The sequence below is a fragment of the Giraffa tippelskirchi genome, chromosome 14 (genome assembly GCF_054371585.1).
Source record: "Giraffa tippelskirchi isolate mGirTip1 chromosome 14, T2T-mGirTip1v1.2.pri, whole genome shotgun sequence".
NCBI classification, from domain to species: domain Eukaryota; kingdom Metazoa; phylum Chordata; class Mammalia; order Artiodactyla; family Giraffidae; genus Giraffa; species Giraffa tippelskirchi.
Window position 1 is genome coordinate 8,871,684 of NC_137288.1, and position 19,702 is coordinate 8,891,385.

The 19,702-nt window shown below is 54.5% G+C and overlaps 2 protein-coding genes and 1 long non-coding RNA gene across 3 annotated transcripts in view; 1 reads left to right on the plus strand and 2 right to left on the minus strand.

Annotated features, from left to right (window-relative positions):
• Positions 1-19,702, plus strand: part of LOC145534148 (uncharacterized) — a 770,273-nt gene that overhangs the window by 272,055 nt on the left and 478,516 nt on the right. The window contains exons 35-37 of the long non-coding RNA XR_014074274.1: positions 2,948-3,059; positions 10,582-10,693; positions 18,218-18,329. This is a non-coding gene — a long non-coding RNA (uncharacterized LOC145534148). The remainder of the gene's footprint in view (positions 1-2,947; positions 3,060-10,581; positions 10,694-18,217; positions 18,330-19,702) is intronic.
• Positions 5,088-10,156, minus strand: LOC145533927 (uncharacterized). Its single transcript, XM_081561275.1, has 3 exons — positions 6,705-10,156; positions 5,993-6,305; positions 5,088-5,740 (listed from the first exon to the last, which is right to left on the minus strand). Exons 1-3 carry the CDS (start codon positions 6,939-6,941, stop codon positions 5,112-5,114), a joined length of 1,179 nt encoding a protein of 392 aa, XP_081417401.1. The 5' UTR covers positions 6,942-10,156; the 3' UTR covers positions 5,088-5,111.
• LOC145534064 (uncharacterized) lies at positions 12,722-14,514 on the minus strand. The gene is made up of 3 exons (XM_081561433.1): positions 14,339-14,514; positions 13,627-13,939; positions 12,722-13,374 (listed from the first exon to the last, which is right to left on the minus strand). Exons 1-3 carry the CDS (start codon positions 14,471-14,473, stop codon positions 12,746-12,748), a joined length of 1,077 nt encoding a protein of 358 aa, XP_081417559.1. The 5' UTR covers positions 14,474-14,514; the 3' UTR covers positions 12,722-12,745.

A 19,702-nucleotide genomic window follows, 5' to 3' on the forward strand; every position in this document is an offset into this window, starting at 1 on the left:
GGAAGGGCGCTGTCATTGCTTCTACCTTCGAGGCAGATTGAGGAAAAGTCTGGACCGTCGACTCCTTTCCTCTCTTTGGTTCCGTGTCTCTCTCTGGCTGTGTCCCTCTCTTTTCCTTTCTCAGTTCCGTCTGTGTCTTCCTCTTTCTCTCTCGTGTGTGGATGGATGGATGCTAGGGATGCACATGTATATGATTAGATGAGGGTTATGTTTTAGGGATAGGTTAGAGGGAGAGAAAGGCTTTAGGTCGGAGTTGGTCATGGGGGAAGGGTCAAGGGTGGTGGTGGTGTTGTTTCTTGGAATCTGAGTGCTGTGCATTCTTTGTCTCTTTCCATATGAACCCCTTCTCAGATACACCACTTGCAAGGAGTCTCTCATGTTCTGTTTCCTATCTTTTGCATTTGTGAATGCTTAGCTTCTCTGTTGTGAAGAGGTTCCATTGGATGGAAACCCATGGGTGTACTTCGTGTACCTCTTTGCCTTACTTGAAGAGACCCATTTCGACCTCCGCCCAGCAAATGGCAAGGAGACTCTGATGTTAAGGAGCCTTTGACCTACGCTTCTTTCTAGCTATCTCATGACATCAGTCTTTAGGGTGAGGTTTTCCCCCTATATTGAGGTGGTATGAGATCAAAACCAATAGCGTTCTTCAGATGTAGCTGTCTGGTTTTCCCATGGACATTGATTGAAGAGGCTTTCTTGTTCCCATTTGGATATTCTCCCCTTCTGTGTCAGAGATGAGTTGACCATGGATGCTGGGGTTTGTTTCTGGACCCTCCACTTTATTCCATCGATCTGGATCTGTGTGTGTTGTTGTATTCCCAGTAGCATACTGTCCTGCTGCTGCTGCTGCGGCTAAGTCACTTCAGTCGTGTCTGACTCTGCGTGACCCCATGGCCTGCAGCCTACCAGGCTCCTCCGTCCAGGACGTTTTCCAGGCAAGAGTACTGGAGTGGGTCGCCATTGCCTTCTCCGATACTCTCCTGAGGATCCTAGTTTGGTCGTCTAATTTCCTTTCACACAACCTTGGATGTCCGTATCGGGGCTTTTTCGTCGGATTGTATTGACAGTTTAGGCTCTTTTCTGTCTCCGTACCCCTTTTGCAATTCTTTGTTCGGTGCGAAAATGCATTGGCATTTTGGGAGGAATAGCATCGAAGCTGTGGATTGCCTTGTGGGGCTGTGACATCATTTTCCCAATAGGAATTCTTTCCAGCCCTGAGCACAGCTTCTCTTTCCAGTGATTGGTGTGGGCTTGATCTTCCTTCTTCCATCTCTCGCCGTTTTGTGAGAACAGGTCCATCCTTCCCTTCTGGGTTAGATGGACTGGTGGGTATCACTTCAGTGAATGGCATTGTCAGTGGGGGTGATAATTCCCTTCTCGTTGGAAGACTTTGCTGTGAGTATTAGAAATGCAAGTGACTTCTCTTCCCCTTCCTCCCTGTCCATCTCTCAGAGCCACCGGGAAACAGAGGCCTCATCCACGGTCACACAGGCCTGAGGGGGTGCAACTAGACTGTTGTTTCTTCAGGCCCTCAGTGCTGGACATCATCCGGGATCCTCTGTGTGTGTCTTCCTCAGTCTGGTGTCCCTTCAGACCTTTCCCTAGTTTTCACAGGCTTGTTGTGTTGGTGTTCTTTGTCTGTTTGGAGACACATCCTTGATAAGCTTTGTGTTTCCACTCATTCGTCTCGCGATGTATGACCTGTCTTTTGCTTTTGTCATGAGGTCTTTCCCACAGTAGATATCTTTGATTTTGCAAAGTCCACTGTATTCTCTGGGTTTTTTTTTGTGGACTGGCTTTTAGTTTTGTGTGTGAAGACTCAAAGCACGTGTCCGGTTTCTGCTCATTGTTCTTCGAGATTTGTGACAAGTTTTCATGGAAAGTTTGTCTAGGGATAACTGGAAGTGAACTCGGTGTAAGGTGTCAAGTCTCCATCTCCATTCCTGTCATCCCCTGCAGTTTCCAATTCCCTGTTCCTGAGTGGTTTTAGAGACCTTGTGGGGAGTTTGGTTGCATTGGAGTTTGCATTTCCACCTTGATTCGATTCACACTGTTCTGCCCTCAGGGACACTGTCAAGGGGGAGTGAGGAGCAGCCTGCACTTCCAGCAGTGACCACACGGTGGGGCGAGTGCTGCTCTCCCCTCAGGGAGCCCCAGGCCACAGGCATCCCAGTGAGGAGCCAGCTCTGTGCTCAGCTGAAAGGAGTTAGTCTCTCAGGAGCCTCTGAGCCCTTGCCTTTGGATCACCCAGGGTGGGCATTTACTGGGACAGAAAAAATTGCCCTGAATTCCATGGACGGAAGAGCCTGGCTGTGTAGAGTTCGTGAGTTGCCGCGAATCAGACACAACTGAGGACACAAAAATTCTATAGATTAAAACACTTTTTGGGGGTGGGGGGGAGTGAAAGGGGGGGATGTGGGCTTTTTTGTCTTATATAATAGCCAAGGGAAATCTAGTTTAAACCTAAATTCACATAGACGGGAAAGGTATAGCTCTCCGTCACCCTATTAAAAAAAAAAAAAAAACTACTAAACTTTTCTGAAAGTTTATTTAGTAGCTTCCTTGAGCAGTTCATTGTGAAGCATTTTTTTTTTTTCTGTGACATTGGCCTCATTAAAAAGCACGGTTTGCCTTTACTGGATAATTCTGTTCATTGGTTTCTTAGGGAACCTTGGTAATATTTGAGTTTCCTGGGGAGTATGGTCACATGACCTGGCCCTGGCCAATCGGTGCGTTCCACCTCCCTGGCCACTGTGATTGGCTCCGGGCTGGGGCAGTGCCCAATCGGGGCCCAGGGCCGGGCCTCCCGTTGGAAGCCAGGGGAAGACGAGCTGTCGTCCTGCTGGGGTAGGGGAAGGGGTGGGGCCGGGGGAGGTCAGGCTCCAGCAGTGGGAGGGGCGTGAGGCCCGCCTGCGGCAGTTGGTGACCTTCCTGCTCCCCTCAGGGCAGAGCCGCCGGCCTGAGAATGAGGGCGCTGCTGAGCCCAGGGCCTGGGATGGCCCGTTGCTGCTGTGGTCCCAGAGCTCCACCCGAGACCTGAGGGAAGCCGTCTGCCCGTGAGTCCTCTCCCGCTTGTCTGTCAGCTTGTTTGAACCATGCTGGGTTTTCTGCCCAGCTGGCTAAGGGGAGTCCCTGGAAATGCAAGGGTGTGGGTTTTGGCAGACTTCAGGGAAGACATGCCAGATGAGCCTGGGAGACTCCAGCTTAATCTGGATTCAGGAGATATCTCTTCGGGCCAGCTAGTAATTGTAGGATAAGCCTAATGAGTCTTCACAGGATGAAGAGAGTAACGTGCCAAGGTAGCAATCGATGTCCTCATTCGAGAGGATGAAGCTGGTGCTCAGAGAAGGGGGGAACTTGGCCACAGCAAGGAGGTGTGCACCCAGACAGAACCCCCAGATCCGGCCACTGGAGCTCAGGGAGGCCACTGGTGTGGCTTGTCCCTGTGGCAGGGGCCGAGGCACGCAGCCCACCCTGATTCCTGCGGGGGCCTGACTTGGGAAGTGCCATCTGGTAGCTTTGAGACTCACCAAACCAAATTGCACTGGAGAGAGGAGGGACACCTTCCTTCATCCACCCCCCACCCCCGCCGGATTCCCACATACCCTGACCCCTTTCTCCCGATTTCGGAGCCATTTCCAGAGTCCCGCTCATATGACCTCATTCGAAGTGCACTGTGGACGAGCTGCCATCTGCAGCTACTACCACAGCGGCCAAGGGCTTTAGCTCCCGACTACCTCCCTTCCTTTGGAACTTGGGGGCCCTCTACTCCCCACTTGCACACCACAGACCTTTGCTGAGGATTGTGGGGACCCTCACTCAGTTTGCAGTACGTTGTAGCCATCCCTGTCCTCTCTATACCTCCCTTGAAACTCAGCTTGTGAGCTCCTTTGGAGCAGCGTGGCCCACCTGGCTGCAACGGAAGAGACACAGCTGACAGTGAAACAACAGCTTAGATCTGAGACCCGGAAAGCTCTGTCAGAAGGGACCTCCCTCTTCACACCGTAGAGGCTGTAGGAGGCGCCAGGCTTTCGAACCAGTGCTGGGGCCAAAACGACTCCACAGCTGTTTTCCTTCCTGGGGAGGGTTCTGGCTCGAGTGGGAATGGCTCAAGTCTCCTAAGGTTCTGCAAGCCCACTGTGTGCAGATTCACGGTACACAGAGAGGAGAAGGTGGAGTCCTGCCCTGTAGGTGGTCACAGCTCACGGATGAGCCAGGCAGGCAGGCAGGGCATGAGAACACCTGAGCTGCCTTCATGAGTGAATGGTGTGGGGGCAGAGGAAGAGAAGCCGGTCTGCTCCCTCGTGTGGTGCCCCGGGCAGGTTGTCCCCAGAGGAAACCCTTACGACGGTGAGGACTATCACTGCTGTTTCCCAAGGGGTTCCGTCGGTGCGTGTCTTCCCCGGAGCGGTCAGGCCGTCTCTCAAGTACACGGGCCATGGGCATTGCCTCTCCTTGGAACTTCCCATGTGTTTCTCTTTTTTATGGAACAGTGATTTTCTAGAGGGGTTCTGGGCCACAAGGATGTTGGGTCATTTTCTAGCCTTCTGTCATGAAGAACGCTTTCCTGGGTGTTGGGGTGGTTTGTTGTTCCAGCTCCCTTTCTTGGCTTCTTTTGGGAGCTGGTGCAACAAGACGAGCTCAGCCTCTGCCTTCTGGCTGAGATGTCACCCTTGACACAGCAATGCCTGCCTGGAGATAATGATGGCAGTTGCCAAAAGGGCTTCGTTTGGCACATGGTATCTTGAAAGGACGTACACCGTCCTTTCAGATATCAAAGGCTAGTTCAAATGACATACAAATGAGAACTCTCCAATGGAGTCTTACAGTAGTTGGAGAGTCCAAAAAACACTCCGTCAGTCATTTCACTGAGAGTCATTGATTGGGGACACCAAGAATATAGGAAGGAATGCACAAAGAAAGGATGAAATTGTGTTCAGGATCGGGGGAAGGGATGAACAGGGCGTGCTTGCCTTGAATCCAGGCTTTGTTGGGGGGTGGGGCATAAAGATCAAACGGGTCTGAAACTACAAAGTGGTGATGGTAACACAGTATCACCAGAGTTACACAACAGTGTTCCCAAATTGCAACAATGATGAAAAAGTTTACTAATCCCAACTTAACCAACAAAAGTACAGGAAACCATACAAAAAATAAAACATCACCAGAAAGGTGGAAACAAACCAAATGCAAAGCAGTTCAGGGGAAAGGAACTCCATGTCCCCTGGGGGCAGACCGAGTTGCCAGCGTCCACGGTGAGCAGACGGGGATGGAGGCTGCAGAGCCGACCGCTCCCCTGGACGTGGTGTTTCCGGCAAGGGCTCTGGGTGTCTGTCCAGAGCGGGGGCTCGTTCTCCCTGCAGGGGTGGGTGAGTCATCGTGGGCGTCTGGGTGTTGCGCGGGAGCCAGGGCAGGCTCTCCCTGCCGAGGCGGTGACTCCTCCTCTGCCTCGGGTTCTCCTGCCAGAGCCCGAGCAGGTAGAGGTGCACGTGGAGGTGGAGGTTCTGGCTGAGGGGGTGGGACATCAGTGCCTGGGGCTGGGGGTCCTGCAGGCATGGAGATCCGATCTGCCCGGTGTGCTGGCCAGTACCCAGCTGGCCTGGTGTCTCTGCGAGGGCAAGTCTCGGTTCTCCATCTGCCCTCGGTGGATCCCTGGGTCCTGCACCTGGAGCCAGCACCTCTGTAGGGACAGGTCTGGGAAGCGGAGCCTGGTTCCAGTTGGAGGCCAGTGCTAGAGCTGGGGGAGAAGCAAAGTTTGCCCACAGGCCAGCCTTGGCATGTGCGTCTCCCGGGACAGAAAGCTTCCAAGAGATTCCCAAAGACTACCCAGCGTCGGATGTCTTTTGGGACTGAAGTGTGCAAGATGGGGGGCGGGGGGTGTGAGGCCAGCGCTTGCTGCAGGCCCAGCAGCAGCTTTCGGGGACTCGTCCCTGTGTAGCTCAGCACCCCCTCCCCACACACTCCCGTGCACCAGCCCCAGCGTCCTCACCTCTGTGCTCTGGCGTGCTGGGCTCCAGGTCCTCCTGCTGCCTCAGAGGCCGGGGTTCTCGGGACTCTGGGTCGGAGCCGGGTGTGCTGAGCTCCGTGGCAGCCTCAGACTGGGCCGCCGGGTGTATCCTGGGCGGTGTCTCGGCAGCAGGCCTTCCCCGCCTCCGCTTCTCCCCCGGTGGGGCTGATGCCTCCGTGGGCACGCTCACCTGGAGCCTGCACTGGGCCTCACGGGCGGGGGGGTGGTGCTCCGACCCCTCCCTCCGGGAGGTGGATGGGGTGTCCCCGTCCTCGGCCTCATCACGTGGGAAGCTCTGCAACGACAGTGACCGTCAGCCAGCCATGCTAGGAGTTTTCCGAGCTGGGCCTGGGCAGTGGAGCCGCTGCTTCTGCCTGCTCGAACTTCTCTTCCCAGAAGGGTCAGAGACGTGTGTCTGCTCAGATCCCCACCCGGGAGGAAAGAGTCCCACCTGAGGGTGTGAGGTCCGCCTGGGCGGCCGCCGCTGCCCGCACTCTCCCCATCCCGCCCAGCCTGCTCTCCCCTGGGGTGTGGACACAACTTGTCCGCAGGCTTCTGACCCCACATCCGCCTGGGCTTCCTTGAGGGAGACACACCCCAAGAAACCCGCATCCACACACACAGGCAAAGGACCCGGTGTTTCCGGGTGGCATGGGAGAGGCGGCCTGGTCCGTCCTGGGGCTCCCCGTGTTACCTTTCTGTTTCTCCGGGCAAAGGGCCAGAGGCCTCTCGGGGGTGTCCTGAGCCAACGTCGACAGGGTGCCCGCGCACACTGCCTGTGAGCACTCCTGAGGCCCCGGCCTCTGGGCAGGGGCAAACAGCAGAACATCCTGGCAGCCAGTGAACTGGCTGGGGGCTCCTCTCCGCTCTGGAGGCCTGGATACCCGGGCTGCGGGTTCTGTTGGGTTCTGTTGCCGGCAGGTGACATCATCTCCTGGGGTTCGTGCTGAGGTCCCTTCCCCAAAACTTCCCAAGGGAATCTCTGGGTTTCTGACTGCTCGACCACCCCCCTTAGGCCATGTGCAGGCACAGTGACACCCACACAGCCCAACCCACAGCCCTGGGGAGGCCTGGGTTCAGCCAGGGCCTGAGCTCCGAGGACCCCACTGCTCTCAGACCAGGCTCCTTCTTCTCATAAGTGGTGTGGCCCTGGACAAGCATATGCCCCTCAGGGTTGCCCCAGTCTCTCCATCTGCAGAGTGGTGGTCATTCTCCCATCTGCTTCCTAGGTCTGTCGGCCTACGAGCAGCTCCATGCCTTTCCACCTGGGGCCGATATCACGTGGAGCTTGTGCGCTGAGACTTCAGAAAGAAAGATTCCATCCAGGGCTGACACAGCACAGAATGGGGCAGAACGAGGCCTGGATGTGCCGTGGTACCCAGGAAAAGGCACTCCCCCTCCTGACTGTTTTGAGACCCCGCATCCAAGTTGGAGGACCGAAAGGAAGACTCGAAGGTCTCCCTCTCTTATAGAAAAGAGTAGCCAACTTTCTGCTCCTCTGTTTCCATTGAGATTCTGTTCAAGTGTCCCAGCTCGGCTTCTGCGGGTGGCTGAGCTTCTAATGGCTCCCTGCGTTCTTGTCTTTTCCTCTCCAAACCTTCCGTCCTTTTCCCCCTCCTGGGGTGGAAGGGCGCTGTCATTGCTTCTACCTTCGAGGCAGATTGAGGAAAAGTCTGGACCGTCGACTCCTTTCCTCTCTTTGGTTCCGTGTCTCTCTCTGGCTGTGTCCCTCTCTTTTCCTTTCTCAGTTCCGTCTGTGTCTTCCTCTTTCTCTCTCGTGTGTGGATGGATGGATGCTAGGGATGCACATGTATATGATTAGATGAGGGTTATGTTTTAGGGATAGGTTAGAGGGAGAGAAAGGCTTTAGGTCGGAGTTGGTCATGGGGGAAGGGTCAAGGGTGGTGGTGGTGTTGTTTCTTGGAATCTGAGTGCTGTGCATTCTTCGTCTCTTTCCATATGAACCCCTTCTCAGATACACCACTTGCAAGGAGTCTCTCATGTTCTGTTTCCTATCTTTTGCATTTGTGAATGCTTAGCTTCTCTGTTGTGAAGAGGTTCCATTGGATGGAAACCCATGGGTGTACTTCGTGTACCTCTTTGCCTTACTTGAAGAGACCCATTTCGACCTCCGCCCAGCAAATGGCAAGGAGACTCTGATGTTAAGGAGCCTTTGACCTACGCTTCTTTCTAGCTATCTCATGACATCAGTCTTTAGGGTGAGGTTTTCCCCCTATATTGAGGTGGTATGAGATCAAAACCAATAGCGTTCTTCAGATGTAGCTGTCTGGTTTTCCCATGGACATTGATTGAAGAGGCTTTCTTGTTCCCATTTGGATATTCTCCCCTTCTGTGTCAGAGATGAGTTGACCATGGATGCTGGGGTTTGTTTCTGGACCCTCCACTTTATTCCATCGATCTGGATCTGTGTGTGTTGTTGTATTCCCAATAGCATACTGTCCTGCTGCTGCTGCTGCGGCTAAGTCACTTCAGTCGTGTCTGACTCTGCGTGACCCCATGGCCTGCAGCCTACCAGGCTCCTCCGTCCAGGACGTTTTCCAGGCAAGAGTACTGGAGTGGGTCGCCATTGCCTTCTCCGATACTCTCCTGAGGATCCTAGTTTGGTCGTCTAATTTCCTTTCACACAACCTTGGATGTCCGTATCGGGGCTTTTTCGTCGGATTGTATTGACAGTTTAGGCTCTTTTCTGTCTCCGTACCCCTTTTGCAATTCTTTGTTCGGTGCGAAAATGCATTGGCATTTTGGGAGGAATAGCATCGAAGCTGTGGATTGCCTTGTGGGGCTGTGACATCATTTTCCCAATAGGAATTCTTTCCAGCCCTGAGCACAGCTTCTCTTTCCAGTGATTGGTGTGGGCTTGATCTTCCTTCTTCCATCTCTCGCCGTTTTGTGAGAACAGATCCATCCTTCCCTTCTGGGTTAGATGGACTGGTGGGTATCACTTCAGTGAATGGCATTGTCAGTGGGGGTGATAATTCCCTTCTCGTTGGAAGACTTTGCTGTGAGTATTAGAAATGCAAGTGACTTCTCTTCCCCTTCCTCCCTGTCCATCTCTCAGAGCCACCGGGAAACAGAGGCCTCATCCACGGTCACACAGGCCTGAGGGGGTGCAACTAGACTGTTGTTTCTTCAGGCCCTCAGTGCTGGACATCATCCGGGATCCTCTGTGTGTGTCTTCCTCAGTCTGGTGTCCCTTCAGACCTTTCCCTAGTTTTCACAGGCTTGTTGTGTTGGTGTTCTTTGTCTGTTTGGAGACACATCCTTGATAAGCTTTGTGTTTCCACTCATTCGTCTCGCGATGTATGACCTGTCTTTTGCTTTTGTCATGAGGTCTTTCCCACAGTAGATATCTTTGATTTTGCAAAGTCCACTGTATTCTCTGGGTTTTTTTTTGTGGACTGGCTTTTAGTTTTGTGTGTGAAGACTCAAAGCACGTGTCCGGTTTCTGCTCATTGTTCTTCGAGATTTGTGACAAGTTTTCATGGAAAGTTTGTCTAGGGATAACTGGAAGTGAACTCGGTGTAAGGTGTCAAGTCTCCATCTCCATTCCTGTCATCCCCTGCAGTTTCCAATTCCCTGTTCCTGAGTGGTTTTAGAGACCTTGTGGGGAGTTTGGTTGCATTGGAGTTTGCATTTCCACCTTGATTCGATTCACACTGTTCTGCCCTCAGGGACACTGTCAAGGGGGAGTGAGGAGCAGCCTGCACTTCCAGCAGTGACCACACGGTGGGGCGAGTGCTGCTCTCCCCTCAGGGAGCCCCAGGCCACAGGCATCCCAGTGAGGAGCCAGCTCTGTGCTCAGCTGAAAGGAGTTAGTCTCTCAGGAGCCTCTGAGCCCTTGCCTTTGGATCACCCAGGGTGGGCATTTACTGGGACAGAAAAAATTGCCCTGAATTCCATGGACGGAAGAGCCTGGCTGTGTAGAGTTCGTGAGTTGCCGCGAATCAGACACAACTGAGGACACAAAAATTCTATAGATTAAAACACTTTTTGGGGGTGGGGGGGAGTGAAAGGGGGGGATGTGGGCTTTTTTGTCTTATATAATAGCCAAGGGAAATCTAGTTTAAACCTAAATTCACATAGACGGGAAAGGTATAGCTCTCCGTCACCCTATTAAAAAAAAAAAAAAAACTACTAAACTTTTCTGAAAGTTTATTTAGTAGCTTCCTTGAGCAGTTCATTGTGAAGCATTTTTTTTTTTTCTGTGACATTGGCCTCATTAAAAAGCACGGTTTGCCTTTACTGGATAATTCTGTTCATTGGTTTCTTAGGGAACCTTGGTAATATTTGAGTTTCCTGGGGAGTATGGTCACATGACCTGGCCCTGGCCAATCGGTGCGTTCCACCTCCCTGGCCACTGTGATTGGCTCCGGGCTGGGGCAGTGCCCAATCGGGGCCCAGGGCCGGGCCTCCCGTTGGAAGCCAGGGGAAGACGAGCTGTCGTCCTGCTGGGGTAGGGGAAGGGGTGGGGCCGGGGGAGGTCAGGCTCCAGCAGTGGGAGGGGCGTGAGGCCCGCCTGCGGCAGTTGGTGACCTTCCTGCTCCCCTCAGGGCAGAGCCGCCGGCCTGAGAATGAGGGCGCTGCTGAGCCCAGGGCCTGGGATGGCCCGTTGCTGCTGTGGTCCCAGAGCTCCACCCGAGACCTGAGGGAAGCCGTCTGCCCGTGAGTCCTCTCCCGCTTGTCTGTCAGCTTGTTTGAACCATGCTGGGTTTTCTGCCCAGCTGGCTAAGGGGAGTCCCTGGAAATGCAAGGGTGTGGGTTTTGGCAGACTTCAGGGAAGACATGCCAGATGAGCCTGGGAGACTCCAGCTTAATCTGGATTCAGGAGATATCTCTTCGGGCCAGCTAGTAATTGTAGGATAAGCCTAATGAGTCTTCACAGGATGAAGAGAGTAACGTGCCAAGGTAGCAATCGATGTCCTCATTCGAGAGGATGAAGCTGGTGCTCAGAGAAGGGGGGAACTTGGCCACAGCAAGGAGGTGTGCACCCAGACAGAACCCCCAGATCCGGCCACTGGAGCTCAGGGAGGCCACTGGTGTGGCTTGTCCCTGTGGCAGGGGCCGAGGCACGCAGCCCACCCTGATTCCTGCGGGGGCCTGACTTGGGAAGTGCCATCTGGTAGCTTTGAGACTCACCAAACCAAATTGCACTGGAGAGAGGAGGGACACCTTCCTTCATCCACCCCCCACCCCCGCCGGATTCCCACATACCCTGACCCCTTTCTCCCGATTTCGGAGCCATTTCCAGAGTCCCGCTCATATGACCTCATTCGAAGTGCACTGTGGACGAGCTGCCATCTGCAGCTACTACCACAGCGGCCAAGGGCTTTAGCTCCCGACTACCTCCCTTCCTTTGGAACTTGGGGGCCCTCTACTCCCCACTTGCACACCACAGACCTTTGCTGAGGATTGTGGGGACCCTCACTCAGTTTGCAGTACGTTGTAGCCATCCCTGTCCTCTCTATACCTCCCTTGAAACTCAGCTTGTGAGCTCCTTTGGAGCAGCGTGGCCCACCTGGCTGCAACGGAAGAGACACAGCTGACAGTGAAACAACAGCTTAGATCTGAGACCCGGAAAGCTCTGTCAGAAGGGACCTCCCTCTTCACACCGTAGAGGCTGTAGGAGGCGCCAGGCTTTCGAACCAGTGCTGGGGCCAAAACGACTCCACAGCTGTTTTCCTTCCTGGGGAGGGTTCTGGCTCGAGTGGGAATGGCTCAAGTCTCCTAAGGTTCTGCAAGCCCACTGTGTGCAGATTCACGGTACACAGAGAGGAGAAGGTGGAGTCCTGCCCTGTAGGTGGTCACAGCTCACGGATGAGCCAGGCAGGCAGGCAGGGCATGAGAACACCTGAGCTGCCTTCATGAGTGAATGGTGTGGGGGCAGAGGAAGAGAAGCCGGTCTGCTCCCTCGTGTGGTGCCCCGGGCAGGTTGTCCCCAGAGGAAACCCTTACGACGGTGAGGACTATCACTGCTGTTTCCCAAGGGGTTCCGTCGGTGCGTGTCTTCCCCGGAGCGGTCAGGCCGTCTCTCAAGTACACGGGCCATGGGCATTGCCTCTCCTTGGAACTTCCCATGTGTTTCTCTTTTTTATGGAACAGTGATTTTCTAGAGGGGTTCTGGGCCACAAGGATGTTGGGTCATTTTCTAGCCTTCTGTCATGAAGAACGCTTTCCTGGGTGTTGGGGTGGTTTGTTGTTCCAGCTCCCTTTCTTGGCTTCTTTTGGGAGCTGGTGCAACAAGACGAGCTCAGCCTCTGCCTTCTGGCTGAGATGTCACCCTTGACACAGCAATGCCTGCCTGGAGATAATGATGGCAGTTGCCAAAAGGGCTTCGTTTGGCACATGGTATCTTGAAAGGACGTACACCGTCCTTTCAGATATCAAAGGCTAGTTCAAATGACATACAAATGAGAACTCTCCAATGGAGTCTTACAGTAGTTGGAGAGTCCAAAAAACACTCCGTCAGTCATTTCACTGAGAGTCATTGATTGGGGACACCAAGAATATAGGAAGGAATGCACAAAGAAAGGATGAAATTGTGTTCAGGATCGGGGGAAGGGATGAACAGGGCGTGCTTGCCTTGAATCCAGGCTTTGTTGGGGGGTGGGGCATAAAGATCAAACGGGTCTGAAACTACAAAGTGGTGATGGTAACACAGTATCACCAGAGTTACACAACAGTGTTCCCAAATTGCAACAATGATGAAAAAGTTTACTAATCCCAACTTAACCAACAAAAGTACAGGAAACCATACAAAAAATAAAACATCACCAGAAAGGTGGAAACAAAGCAAATGCAAAGCAGTTCAGGGGAAAGGAACTCCATGTCCCCTGGGGGCAGACCGAGTTGCCAGCGTCCACGGTGAGCAGACGGGGATGGAGGCTGCAGAGCCGACCGCTCCCCTGGACGTGGTGTTTCCGGCAAGGGCTCTGGGTGTCTGTCCAGAGCGGGGGCTCGTTCTCCCTGCAGGGGTGGGTGAGTCATCGTGGGCGTCTGGGTGTTGCGCGGGAGCCAGGGCAGGCTCTCCCTGCCGAGGCGGTGACTCCTCCTCTGCCTCGGGTTCTCCTGCCAGAGCCCGAGCAGGTAGAGGTGCACGTGGAGGTGGAGGTTCTGGCTGAGGGGGTGGGACATCAGTGCCTGGGGCTGGGGGTCCTGCAGGCATGGAGATCCGATCTGCCCGGTGTGCTGGCCAGTACCCAGCTGGCCTGGTGTCTCTGCGAGGGCAAGTCTCGGTTCTCCATCTGCCCTCGGTGGATCCCTGGGTCCTGCACCTGGAGCCAGCACCTCTGTAGGGACAGGTCTGGGAAGCGGAGCCTGGTTCCAGTTGGAGGCCAGTGCTAGAGCTGGGGGAGAAGCAAAGTTTGCCCACAGGCCAGCCTTGGCATGTGCGTCTCCCGGGACAGAAAGCTTCCAAGAGATTCCCAAAGAATACCCAGCGTCGGATGTCTTTTGGGACTGAAGTGTGCAAGATGGGGGGCGGGGGGTGTGAGGCCAGCGCTTGCTGCAGGCCCAGCAGCAGCTTTCGGGGACTCGTCCCTGTGTAGCTCAGCACCCCCTCCCCACACACTCCCGTGCACCAGCCCCAGCGTCCTCACCTCTGTGCTCTGGCGTGCTGGGCTCCAGGTCCTCCTGCTGCCTCAGAGGCCGGGGTTCTCGGGACTCTGGGTCGGAGCCGGGTGTGCTGAGCTCCGTGGCAGCCTCAGACTGGGCCGCCGGGTGTATCCTGGGCGGTGTCTCGGCAGCAGGCCTTCCCCGCCTCCGCTTCTCCCCCGGTGGGGCTGATGCCTCCGTGGGCACGCTCACCTGGAGCCTGCACTGGGCCTCACGGGCGGGGGGGTGGTGCTCCGACCCCTCCCTCCGGGAGGTGGATGGGGTGTCCCCGTCCTCGGCCTCATCACGTGGGAAGCTCTGCAACGACAGTGACCGTCAGCCAGCCATGCTAGGAGTTTTCCGAGCTGGGCCTGGGCAGTGGAGCCGCTGCTTCTGCCTGCTCGAACTTCTCTTCCCAGAAGGGTCAGAGACGTGTGTCTGCTCAGATCCCCACCCGGGAGGAAAGAGACCCACCTGAGGGTGTGAGGTCCGCCTGGGCGGCCGCCGCTGCCCGCACTCTCCCCATCCCGCCCAGCCTGCTCTCCCCTGGGGTGTGGACACAACTTGTCCGCAGGCTTCTGACCCCACATCCGCCTGGGCTTCCTTGAGGGAGACACACCCCAAGAAACCCGCATCCACACACACAGGCAAAGGACCCGGTGTTTCCGGGTGGCATGGGAGAGGCGGCCTGGTCCGTCCTGGGGCTCCCCGTGTTACCTTTCTGTTTCTCCGGGCAAAGGGCCAGAGGCCTCTCGGGGGTGTCCTGAGCCAACGTCGACAGGGTGCCCGCGCACACTGCCTGTGAGCACTCCTGAGGCCCCGGCCTCTGGGCAGGGGCAAACAGCAGAACATCCTGGCAGCCAGTGAACTGGCTGGGGGCTCCTCTCCGCTCTGGAGGCCTGGATACCCGGGCTGCGGGTTCTGTTGGGTTCTGTTGCCGGCAGGTGACATCATCTCCTGGGGTTCGTGCTGAGGTCCCTTCCCCAAAACTTCCCAAGGGAATCTCTGGGTTTCTGACTGCTCGACCACCCCCCTTAGGCCATGTGCAGGCACAGTGACACCCACACAGCCCAGCCCACAGCCCTGGGGAGGCCTGGGTTCAGCCAGGGCCTGAGCTCCGAGGACCCCACTGCTCTCAGACCAGGCTCCTTCTTCTCATAAGTGGTGTGGCCCTGGACAAGCATATGCCCCTCAGGGTTGCCCCAGTCTCTCCATCTGCAGAGTGGTGGTCATTCTCCCATCTGCTTCCTAGGTCTGTCGGCCTACGAGCAGCTCCATGCCTTTCCACCTGGGGCCGATATCACGTGGAGCTTGTGCGCTGAGACTTCAGAAAGAGATTCCATCCAGGGCTGACACAGCACAGAATGGGGCAGAACGAGGCCTGGATGTGCCGTTTTACCCAGGAAAAGGCACTCCCCCTCCTGACTGTTTTGAGACCCCGCATCCAAGTTGGAGGACCGAAAGGAAGACTCGAAGGTCTCCCTCTCTTATAGAAAAGAGTAGCCAACTTTCTGCTCCTCTGTTTCCATTGAGATTCTGTTCAAGTGTCCCAGCTCGGCTTCTGCGGGTGGCTGAGCTTCTAATGGCTCCCTGCGTTCTTGTCTTTTCCTCTCCAAACCTTCCGTCCTTTTCCCCCTTCTGGGGTGGAAGGGCGCTGTCATTGCTTCTACCTTCGAGGCAGATTGAGGAAAAGTCTGGACCGTCGACTCCTTTCCTCTCTTTGGTTCCGTGTCTCTCTCTGGCTGTGTCCCTCTCTTTTCCTTTCTCAGTTCCGTCTGTGTCTTCCTCTTTCTCTCTCGTGTGTGGATGGATGGATGCTAGGGATGCACATGTATATGATTAGATGAGGGTTATGTTTTAGGGATAGGTTAGAGGGAGAGAAAGGCTTTAGGTCGGAGTTGGTCATGGGGGAAGGGTCAAGGGTGGTGGTGGTGTTGTTTCTTGGAATCTGAGTGCTGTGCATTCTTCGTCTCTTTCCATATGAACCCCTTCTCAGATACACCACTTGCAAGGAGTCTCTCATGTTCTGTTTCCTATCTTTTGCATTTGTGAATGCTTAGCTTCTCTGTTGTGAAGAGGTTCCATTGGATGGAAACCCATGGGTGTACTTCGTGTACCTCTTTGCCTTACTTGAAGAGACCCATTTCGACCTCCGCCCAGCAAATGGCAAGGAGACTCTGATGTTAAGGAGCCTTTGACCTACGCTTCTTTCTAGCTATCTCATGACATCAGTCTTTAGGGTGAGGTTTTCCCCCTATATTGAGGTGGTATGAGATCAAAACCAATAGCGTTCTTCAGATGTAGCTGTCTGGTTTTCCCATGGACATTGATTGAAGAGGCTTTCTTGTTCCCATTTGGATATTCTCCCCTTCTGTGTCAGAGATGAGTTGACCATGGATGCTGGGGTTTGTTTCTGGACCCTCCACTTTATTCCATCGATCTGGATCTGTGTGTGTTGTTGTATTCCCAATCGCATACTGTCCTGCTGCTGCTGCTGCGGCTAAGTCACTTCAGTCGTGTCTGACTCTGCGTGACCCCATGGCCTGCAGCCTACCAGGCTCCTCCGTCTAGGACGTTTTCCAGGCAAGAGTACTGGAGTGGGTCGCCATTGCCTTCTCCGATACTCTCCTGAGGATCCTAGTTTGGTCGTCTAATTTCCTTTCACACAACCTTGGATGTCCGTATCGGGGCTTTTTCGTCGGATTGTATTGACAGTTTAGGCTCTTTTCTGTCTCCGTACCCCTTTTGCAATTCTTTGTTCGGTGCGAAAATGCATTGGCATTTTGGGAGGAATAGCATCGAAGCTGTGGATTGCCTTGTGGGGCTGTGACATCATTTTCCCAATAGGAATTCTTTCAAGCCCTGAGCACAGCTTCTCTTTCCAGTGATTGGTGTGGGCTTGATCTTCCTTCTTCCATCTCTCGCCGTTTTGTGAGAACAGGTCCATCCTTCCCTTCTGGGTTAGATGGACTGGTGGGTATCACTTCAGTGAATGGCATTGTCAGTGGGGGTGATAATTCCCTTCTCGTTGGAAGACTTTGCTGTGAGTATTAGAAATGCAAGTGACTTCTCTTCCCCTTCCTCCCTGTCCATCTCTCAGAGCCACCGGGAAACAGAGGCCTCATCCACGGTCACACAGGCCTGAGGGGGTGCAACTAGACTGTTGTTTCTTCAGGCCCTCAGTGCTGGACATCATCCGGGATCCTCTGTGTGTGTCTTCCTCAGTCTGGTGTCCCTTCAGACCTTTCCCTAGTTTTCACAGGCTTGTTGTGTTGGTGTTCTTTGTCTGTTTGGAGACACATCCTTGATAAGCTTTGTGTTTCCACTCATTCGTCTCGCGATGTATGACCTGTCTTTTGCTTTTGTCATGAGGTCTTTCCCACAGTAGATATCTTTGATTTTGCAAAGTCCACTGTATTCTCTGGGTTTTTTTTTTTGTGGACTGGCTTTTAGTTTTGTGTGTGAAGACTCAAAGCACGTGTCCGGTTTCTGCTCATTGTTCTTCGAGATTTGTGACAAGTTTTCATGGAAAGTTTGTCTAGGGATAACTGGAAGTGAACTCGGTGTAAGGTGTCAAGTCTCCATCTCCATTCCTGTCATCCCCTGCAGTTTCCAATTCCCTGTTCCTGAGTGGTTTTAGAGACCTTGTGGGGAGTTTGGTTGCATTGGAGTTTGCATTTCCACCTTGATTCGATTCACACTGTTCTGCCCTCAGGGACACTGTCAAGGGGGAGTGAGGAGCAGCCTGCACTTCCAGCAGTGACCACACGGTGGGGCGAGTGCTGCTCTCCCCTCAGGGAGCCCCAGGCCACAGGCATCCCAGTGAGGAGCCAGCTCTGTGCTCAGCTGAAAGGAGTTAGTCTCTCAGGAGCCTCTGAGCCCTTGCCTTTGGATCACCCAGGGTGGGCATTTACTGGGACAGAAAAAATTGCCCTGAATTCCATGGACGGAAGAGCCTGGCTGTGTAGAGTTCGTGAGTTGCCGCGAATCAGACACAACTGAGGACACAAAAATTCTATAGATTAAAACACTTTTTGGGGGTGGGGGGGAGTGAAAGGGGGGGATGTGGGTTTTTTTGTCTTATATAATAGCCAAGGGAAATCTAGTTTAAACCTAAATTCACATAGACGGGAAAGGTATAGCTCTCCGTCACCCTATTAAAAAAAAAAAAAAAAAACTACTAAACTTTTCTGAAAGTTTATTTAGTAGCTTCCTTGAGCAGTTCATTGTGAAGCATTTTTTTTTTTTCTGTGACATTGGCCTCATTATAAAGCACGGTTTGCCTTTACTGGATAATTCTGTTCATTGGTTTCTTAGGGAACCTTGGTAATATTTGAGTTTCCTGGGGAGTATGGTCACATGACCTGGCCCTGGCCAATCGGTGCGTTCCACCTCCCTGGCCACTGTGATTGGCTCCGGGCTGGGGCAGTGCCCAATCGGGGCCCAGGGCCGGGCCTCCCGTTGGAAGCCAGGGGAAGACGAGCTGTCGTCCTGCTGGGGTAGGGGAAGGGGTGGGGCCGGGGGAGGTCAGGCTCCAGCAGTGGGAGGGGCGTGAGGCCCGCCTGCGGCAGTTGGTGACCTTCCTGCTCCCCTCAGGGCAGAGCCGCCGGCCTGAGAATGAGGGCGCTGCTGAGCCCAGGGCCTGGGATGGCCCGTTGCTGCTGTGGTCCCAGAGCTCCACCCGAGACCTGAGGGAAGCCGTCTGCCCGTGAGTCCTCTCCCGCTTGTCTGTCAGCTTGTTTGAACCATGCTGGGTTTTCTGCCCAGCTGGCTAAGGGGAGTCCCTGGAAATGCAAGGGTGTGGGTTTTGGCAGACTTCAGGGAAGACATGCCAGATGAGCCTGGGAGACTCCAGCTTAATCTGGATTCAGGAGATATCTCTTCGGGCCAGCTAGTAATTGTAGGATAAGCCTAATGAGTCTTCACAGGATGAAGAGAGTAACGTGCCAAGGTAGCAATCGATGTCCTCATTCGAGAGGATGAAGCTGGTGCTCAGAGAAGGGGGGAACTTGGCCACAGCAAGGAGGTGTGCACCCAGACAGAACCCCCAGATCCGGCCATTGGAGCTCAGGGAGGCCACTGGTGTGGCTTGTCCCTGTGGCAGGGGCCGAGGCACGCAGCCCACCCTGATTCCTGCGGGGGCCTGACTTGGGAAGTGCCATCTGGTAGCTTTGAGACTCACCAAACCAAATTGCACTGGAGAGAGGAGGGACACCTTCCTTCATCCACCCCCCACCCCCGCCGGATTCCCACATACCCTGACCCCTTTCTCCCGATTTCGGAGCCATTTCCAGAGTCCCGCTCATATGACCTCATTCGAAGTGCACTGTGGACGAGCTGCCATCTGCAGCTACTACCACAGCGGCCAAGGGCTTTAGCTCCCGACTACCTCCCTTCCTTTGGAACTTGGGGGCCCTCTACTCCCCACTTGCACACCACAGACCTTTGCTGAGGATTGTGGGGACCCTCACTCAGTTTGCAGTACGTTGTAGCCATCCCTGTCCTCTCTATACCTCCCTTGAAACTCAGCTTGTGAGCTCCTTTGGAGCAGCGTGGCCCACCTGGCTGCAACGGAAGAGACACAGCTGACAGTGAAACAACAGCTTAGATCTGAGACCCGGAAAGCTCTGTCAGAAGGGACCTCCCTCTTCACACCGTAGAGGCTGTAGGAGGCGCCAGGCTTTCGAACCAGTGCTGGGGCCAAAATGACTCCACAGCTGTTTTCCTTCCTGGGGAGGGTTCTGGCTCGAGTGGGAATGGCTCAAGTCTCCTAAGGTTCTGCAAGCCCACTGTGTGCAGATTCACGGTACACAGAGAGGAGAAGGTGGAGTCCTGCCCTGTAGGTGGTCACAGCTCACGGATGAGCCAGGCAGGCAGGCAGGCAGGGCATGAGAACACCTGAGCTGCCTTCATGAGTGAATGGTGTGGGGGCAGAGGAAGAGAAGCCGGTCTGCTCCCTCGTGTGGTGCCCCGGGCAGGTTGTCCCCAGAGGAAACCCTTACGACGGTGAGGACTATCACTGCTGTTTCCCAAGGGGTTCCGTCGGTGCGTGTCTTCCCCGGAGCGGTCAGGCCGTCTCTC